We start from the raw sequence: 8,177 nt of genomic DNA on the forward strand, positions 1-8,177 counted from the left end.
AAATTTATGAGTTTGAATTAGAGTTTCAAAAATAAAATTGAGAATTGTTTAGTATGTAGGCTAGAAGTAAAAAAATGTGCAAAAAATGAAATGTCTAAAATACCCTTAAATTTAACAGTCCATTAACGAAAATTGGTAAAGTGAGATAAAAGAGTTGAAACTGTTGGTTTTAGGGGGCAAAGTGAGACAAAACCGGTTTCAAGGGGTAAACTGAGACTCAATAGTAGTTTAAGAGGGCATTTTGACTAATAAGCCTTTAAGCTACTAACATGTGAATCGTCTTTTCAAAGTTAACATTTTTGGATGTACATGTAATTTTCAAAAATATGATGTCTTTGATCTTGGTTCTCTTATGCGATAAATCAGGATGTCCTCCGGTATTTTAATTGTTATGGCTCGACAGTGGCTTCTATTGCCCTCCTTTTGTATGCATGTATGGCTTAGTTTTGTTAGTCTTTACTTGCTGGGTTATGTTTTTCCCTGCTTGAGATAACATTGTAGTACATTTCCCCATTTGGGGTAGCTTCAATGAATTCATTTTATTGACAAAAAAAATAGAGCCTATACAGAACTTGTCTTAGTAACTAACTCAAAAAAAAAAAAAAGAAGAGAAATTCACCAAAAAAGAAAACTCAAAAATATAAATTGAAGTTGAAATTTTCTTTTAGGATCAAAAGCGCATACATAATTGTCAAATAAAAAGCGCATATATAATTGTCAAAAAGAAAGCGTATACATAATTGGCCAAATAGAGAACACATAAATTGGCTTCTCTTTACAAGTTTATTCAATAGTAGCAAATCCAAACCCAACTAAAGATAACATAGGAAACAACTCAAATCAACTTTTTCTTCTTCGTGTCAAATATTCCCCGTCCAAAAGTAGAAATGAATAACTCAACAAACAACGGAAATTGCATCCATATGAACGAGGTAACTGGAACACCTGCAAGCAAAATGCTTGGAATAACAATTGATGATTTCCCATCAAGCATAATGTAAAGGCCACAAGAAAAGACAATCATCATGGTGGCGATAGATAAAAATAGAGTGAAAAGGCCTATTATCATTTTGGTGGGCAAGGATTTAGAAAAATCATTTTCAGAATAACGTGACGTGAGAATGCCCAAAAACATGATAATCGAAGTTGTTGAAGAAAAGAGTGAGATTGCATCTGAAACTATAAATATTGTGAATACCTTATTAGTTAAGAATGTAGGAACATCTTTCTTTTTATCATTTTCACCGGGAACTGTGAATGCTGCAGCAAACATTATGGTGACAATAAGAGCATCAACAACTGTACAAGAAGTTGCTGTTTCCTTCATTGACTTTTCTGCCTCTTTGCCCAATTCTTTGTGATTCTCCGTAAATACTTTATGTTGTGTCATATCATCTTTGTTTACAGATTCACAATCCTTGGGATTTGCAATGCTCTCCACCTCCTGCATTTTTTGCGACAAAGTTATATATGGATTTGACTCTGAAATCTTTATCTCTTCGTATAAATCTTGGAACTTTTGTCGTTTGAGACACCATATAACCCAAAATCAATGGTTAAGCTTGTAGGATTACAGTATAATACGTAGTTAAAAAATAATGTTTTCCTTTTTAATTTCAATTTTCCCGTTATGCTTGTGCATGTTGACAAACTTTTTGTTTTTATTTTTTATTTTTAAAGAGAGTAATTTCTGCATTCTCATTTTTTCTTTGAAATTGAAGAAATAAAGTAACAAAAATATGTGGAGTAGTAGGAGAAAATAAGAGTAAAATTATAGCCACAAATATATATAAACATCGCAGAGGCAAAATATTTTATAAATATAAGTATGTATATATAGATAGATAGAAAATAGTCACCTTGAACCACTGTAGTTCTCTTTGCAAAGCTGCACCTTGAATGTGACCAATTTGTGACATTGGGGTAATACATGCTACCGTATGTAGCAGATTATTGCCAAAGTCATCTGTCAACCCCACTCTTTTCCGTATTTTTTCGAATTGATCGAGGCCAAGTTTATTTCAAATTTTGGGCAACTGATCGAGGAGATATATAAGATTATAAATTTTGTGTTGACGGCATTCAACGGCAATTTGAAACGGGCTTTGGCCTTTTTTGTTCTTAACTCCAAATAAAGGATATGTGTCATTTCCAAGAAAATTAGTAATATACTCTATATGCCCTCGTTCTATTACCACACACACTGTTGCTTCTAATTTCTTTCTTTTATTAAAACTCATACTTTCACTTGTCATACTTTCACTTGCTGCTTTACACATAAGAGGTAGAAGCTGCTTGACCCGCTCATGTATCAATTTCATATGATATATACGATTGATTCCTAAGTTCATTAAAAAGAAAATACAAATCATTTTCAAATAATATTGACTATTAATAAAACAATCATCAAAAATATCAATTAACGATATGAATGTGTCTGTGGCATACCCAAAAGTGTTTGGAGATTCGCCACTAGTCTTCGGAATAAACCAATTCCTGCATTACAAGTCAAATTTGATGACAAAACCATAAATGGGTCATTCTTCTTCCGTGTTGGCATACTCACCTATGTGTATTACTTTGTTTTTTTATGTTTTCTTACAAAAATGCTACTTTTATCACATTTTTATATCACATTTGTACTATCTTGTTAATATAGAATAACAAAATTCATATTCTATATTATGAAAAAAAATCATATTCTGTGCACAAAACATATAATCCATAGTCAATGAAACTTCAAACTTAATTAAATTTTTAACAATGTAAAGGCAAAAAATTATAAAAATATAAATTCATCTTAGAGCATCTCCAAAAGAGACGTGAAATTCAAAACATCAAATTTCAATTTGATGGCTGACTTGACAATTTGACGTATTGTCAATATTTTCATTCCACCCAATATGCCACAATTTGTTGTTTCATTTACGCTTTCTTTAAACAAAAATATTAAAAGTTGGGCTGTTGGTGACTTAAAAATAATAAAATAATACTTAAATATGCTAGTATTTAAATGAAAGCAAGTAAAATGCTTTTGGAATTAGCAAATCCTTAGTTGATGCCAGCATCAATTTTGACATCTCTATGTCTGTGTCAGCTTTGACACCTTAATTAGAGTAAATGATACGTCATTTATTACTGTTATATGTTTATATAACATTTTTAACATCTTATTTGAAGATGATCTTACTAGTTTTATTGGATCCCCAGAGGGACTAAATTCAACTTACCAGTAAATAATTCAAAATTTGAAAGCAAGTAAAAATTAGAAAACGATTTTTTCCTTGGTTTTTCCTGCGCGGCAGTGCGCCAACTTTTTGTTAAATTTTATCATTAGCCGAGAGGGAGAGAGAGAGAGATATTCCTCAGTTCCTACCATTTTTAACCTGTAAGTTCATTTACTACGATCTAGTAGTATTTTTCTTTACTTGTTGTAAGTGAAAGGTCTTAGATTTAATTCTTGCTAAAGGCGAATTCGAACCAAATTATTATGGCAAACTTATTGTGAGTTCTAGCCCACTCTCCTCATGGGTTGTCCTCCAGTGTAAGTGTCTTCCAAAATAAAAACTTTTAGTTTTTGGATCGATTCTAGATTTCGAATTTTAATTCCGTTTTTTGTATGCATGTCAAAGATTGGGAACAAGGAAGGTGGATCAAGGTCGTTTCTAACCTGGGCCGAGAAGAATAGAAAGTTGTGGGGTGAAATCCGAGAAAACCCTTTTATATTTCGGTTTTAAGTTGGTTTTGGACAGATTCACTATAATCTATCCATTTTGTTTATGTTTTGTGTTTTAGGTATTTTGCTAAGTCAATGTGACCAACTTAAATTACATGACTCTAGCTTAACATTCTATCTACTGATATCATGAATACAATCGTTAGGAAATATGGAATGAAGATGTTCGTATATTTTTGTAGTAGCATGCATTATGGAACAATTAACCATAGCATTAACAAAAACCAAATTGGATTGCAGACATGTAAAATACCTGAGGAAATGAGATGTCTTTGATTCTCTTTTTTGTTGGAGAGATACATTTGATCACTATGGTCACTTCAGGAACATTTACACTAGTAGGAAGAGGTTTTATGGGTATACCTATCAAGATAAGGATACAAACTCAATTATTAATTCAATTAAATTTCATGGGACAAAGTGAAAATGCCTTTGAATTTCAGAAGTCGTTGTAGTAAATAAGCCTGTAATGTTTATTATTACACTTACACAATGTCACAAACCAAACATATAACCCTTAAGTTGACAAAAAAAAAAAAAAAAAACATATAACCCTTAAGATTGATTACTTTAACCATTCCAGCGTTGTTAAAGATTCCCAAAGAACTCAATCCTCTAACCAAACATATAACAATGAATTTTCTTAATTAGCTATGGATTGTCACTTAGCAGTACAGTCTAATGGTATTTCTCGTTACTTGTAAGTGAGAGGTGTGAGTTCTTATCCAATTTATTCACCCCGCTTCCAGTGTAAATATATATAAAAAAATATATATGATGATGTGTAATCCTAGACATTGGACCAATTTCAAGTAAGTGTCTAATTCTAATTGTGACTCACAAAATTAGATTTATATCAAGTTTTGTCTTTAGAAGAAAAAAACAAATATAATGAGAAAATAAAAAGCAATAATTTACTAACCATAATAGATCAATTTTTCCCATAATTTGAGTCGGCTTCCACTTTTGAATGCAAAACGGTTATTGGCCAATGCTACTATGGGGATATGCCCGTTGATGTCTGTAGCCATGGCCAATTTTGGGTAACGTTGAATCAAATTCCACGCAATATCTATATATAATAGAAGTGTGAAAAAAGAACATTGTAAGTATACATATAAAATTTATAACAAAGAAAAAATCACACAGGAAAAAATTGTACCAAATCTGCTGTAATAAAAACCGAGAGAAATAAGTTGAGCGGCTTCGACAACTCTTAATGTTTGGGGTGGAGTGAGGGAATAGAGATAGCGAGCCATTCTTTCCCCTTTAGGCTTCCGTTGGGCCACTACAACGTTGTAGGTATCGTAACACCTTATTAATTTGGGGTTTTTTTTTAAGCATGCATTCAGCTACTTCAACCCTTTCTGGATAACAATTTACTAAATGATAAAAAGCTGTGGCACCGTAACAGTCTTGAATTTCCAAGTCTTCCTTTGCCATTAAATCCACCAACTGTTGTATAATGCGCACGCTGCAGCTCATGATATTCAGGATTGCATAGTGAAGAACTGTACCATTCTTAAAATGATCATGCTGCACCACAAATGGAATTTTTGCATTCCCTGCCAGCTCACGATGTTGGCGAAGAAACTTGATCATATTATCCCAATCATTAGACTTCACATATTTGACGAAAGTTTGAGAGATATCCTCGGCATTGCTCTCATCATGTCCTGCATGCCGTGTCTGTTAATTGCTAAATTTCCCATACTTGCACAAAAATAATTAATACAATGTGAAAACAAATGGGAAATTCTACGGAAAATTTAACAAAATAATCCTACATTGAAAAATAATAAACAATATATAAAAGAGATTAAACCCCTAACTAATATCACCGGGGTCCATTGGTGATGTTGATGTTGGTGGTTTGCCATACTATTACCATTAAATAGAAGGGATTTTTGAACATTAGTCTTTACAAAATATTAGAATTAAAAAAAAAAAAAAAAACCTTGGTGCTAGATTACATATTCAATTTAATACTTTTATTAAACTTTATATTCTATTTTTGTTATTTAATGTCTCCACATTAAAATTTTAATTTTATTAATATGCACATATTAGTTCTTTCAATTATATATGATGGCATGGAAAGGTGTTGTGCCCTTACATGACCGTGTGAGTTCAAACCCCATCAGTGACTAATCTAACATTTAACTTACTAACGCTATCGTTTCACTAAAAAAAAATTATATATGAATATAAATGTGAAAATATTAAAAGAAATTAGTGACACATAAATATGTAAATACATAAGTGTACAAAAATGACTGTACCAAAATGTTTGTAGCGACATATATATAATGAACTTAAATGTATGTACTGAAATGTATTATATTGAATTAATGTACCTAAATGTTAATACCGAAATGTATTATATTAAAGTAATGTACCGAAATGTATTATATTGAATTAATGTACCTATACATTTGTATCAATGAATATACCAAAATATATCAAATGAATTAATGTACATAAAAGAAGATTATACATAAATAAATTAATGTACATAAATAAAGATCATTAATTACTATTAAATAGAATTATATACAAGTATTAATTTGTATAGATATATACCTACAGTGACAGTGAGACCTCCTTCCAATGTCGGCTCTTGCATAGCACCATGATCAGTCAGAATTGGATACACTTCGCCAACTGACATGTCCTCTGAAAATGAGAATTTTTTATGGTAAGATGACAGATGTTATCATTCACTTCTTAATTTTTTTTCCCCTTCATAATACATACAAATGCTCATGCATGTGAAAATAGTTACAAAATATTCCTCATCAACTTTTCATGTATGTACGTTCCTCTTTCATGTGATGGTTCATATCGCTTCATATCGCTTCAAATTAATATTCAACCAGATTTTATGTTAATAGAGTATCATGAAAGAACAAAAATGAAACAAAGTCAGCTGTCTAACACCACTTGAGGAGGGCAAGTGCCATAGTGGAAATTAAGCACTCATGTGGCCCTCCTTATCCAAATTCGAGGCTCCCCTTTCTCCTCAGAACCCCACCTAACTATTGACCAAAAAAAAAAAAAACGACACTACTTTATATAAATGCTAAGAACAAGAGAAGAAAACATAGTATTATATTTTATAAACAAGTCAACCAACAAGACCCAAGAACGAAAACAAACCAAAGTCCCGATTTGACAAGGAAGAAACTGCAATCCAAAATATAAACAATTTTGAAAATATAAGTCTACAAAATGGTTATAGGATTTGGAAGATGAAAAGAAGAAATTAAATCAAAAGAGAGAAGTGGAGAGAAATTTATAGAAACTTGAAAGAATATCAATCTCACAAAAGAAAAGGACCAACTACTAAGACAAGTAAGAATATCATTCTCACAAAAGAAAAGACCAAAGTAAAGTATAAAATCGGGGAAAGCTCCAATGCTATGTTTCATTCAATGTTACGGGATGTTCCAGCCGTTAACTTTGATTTCCACAGTTATTTAGATTTTTTATTTTTTATCTCAGCATTTCATTTTCTTTATAATTCATTCTCTTTATCTTTCTTTTTTTGGTCTACTTGTACTTTACAAATTTACTTAATCAACACTTATGTAATTCCTATAGATGATTGAATTATTACTTAAATGTTGATTACTTCATATTGGTGACACATCATTTAGTTTGCAAATTTGGTTTAATAATTTGGTCTCCCTATCATTACCCTTTCATTTAACATTCCAAACAAATACAGATGTGTTGATTGGGGACAATGTTCTAGTGACCTAGTGTTGGAGAACAATTTAGAACCAATAAATAACATAAATACAGTACCGAAATACTTATACTTTATTATTCAAAAATACTTGCAATACAGAATGCAATTACACAATAAATACAAAAAATTAAAGTGATACTAACTTGAACGAATTGAAGGTAGAGGCTAGCGAAAATGTTATGTCCTTCGAACAGTATTTCCGTCCCACTCGTGTGCTTGTGGTTCTACAACGTCTGCTCGACCAGGATACAACTACCTAATTCTACAACCCGCACTGGATTATAGAACTCTAGCGAATTGCTTTGTGTGTTTACTCTCTGGAAATTTTGTACAGAAGACAAGGAGGGAAGAAAAGATAATTCTCACTTGATACTATGATGGCAAATATATAGACTGTTTTACACCCTTTCAAATACCTATTCAGTGTATTTGAAAGTACACAACTCTTTCTACTAGCTGTGTCTTTTAATCAAAACGTACAATTCTTTCTAATAGATTGTCTTTTAATCAAAACGTTTTTTAATTAATAAATTAATTAATAAACTTAATCCGAAAATTAAAATTAATGAATCTGATTAATTTTAAATTCCAAGGCCCCAAGGCCCTTGTCTTGATTAATTAATATTAATTGTATTTAGGCTATATTATATTCAAGCCTAATCCACACAACCATAAGGTCCAAGCCTT

The 8,177-nt window shown here is 31.3% G+C and overlaps 1 protein-coding gene and 1 long non-coding RNA gene across 2 annotated transcripts; both read right to left on the bottom strand.

The window, feature by feature from the left end:
* Positions 1-257: 257 nt before the first annotated feature.
* LOC125479424 (ankyrin repeat-containing protein ITN1-like) lies at positions 258-2,440 on the bottom strand. Its single transcript, XM_048588676.1, has 2 exons — positions 1,860-2,440; positions 258-1,444 (listed from the first exon to the last, which is right to left on the bottom strand). Exons 1-2 carry the CDS (start codon positions 1,917-1,919, stop codon positions 836-838), a joined length of 669 nt encoding a protein of 222 aa, XP_048444633.1. The 5' UTR covers positions 1,920-2,440; the 3' UTR covers positions 258-835.
* A 77-nt stretch (positions 2,441-2,517) lies between these two features.
* On the bottom strand, positions 2,518-7,166 carry LOC125479425. Its single transcript, XR_007259999.1, has 4 exons — positions 6,320-7,166; positions 4,899-5,412; positions 4,659-4,808; positions 2,518-4,099 (listed from the first exon to the last, which is right to left on the bottom strand). It is a non-coding gene; the product is annotated as an uncharacterized LOC125479425 (long non-coding RNA).
* Positions 7,167-8,177: the final 1,011 nt, after the last annotated feature.

This window comes from the organism of the source record quoted next, unplaced genomic scaffold (genome assembly GCF_019419815.1).
Source record: "Pyrus x bretschneideri cultivar Hongxiangsu unplaced genomic scaffold, Pyrus_bretschneideri_v1 Contig29, whole genome shotgun sequence".
NCBI lineage: Eukaryota > Viridiplantae > Streptophyta > Magnoliopsida > Rosales > Rosaceae > Pyrus > Pyrus x bretschneideri.

What these genes read in the sequence shown, in the direction of transcription:
- LOC125479424 (XM_048588676.1), bottom strand. Translation starts at nt 1,919, where the DNA reads ATGTCACAAATTGGTCACATTCAAGGTGCAGCTTTGCAAAGAGAACTA. An exon ending in GAGAACTACAGTGGTTCAAG is followed by an intron (nt 1,445 to 1,859) that starts GTGACTATTTTC and finishes CAAAAAATGCAG; the next exon opens with GAGGTGGAGAGCATTGCAAA.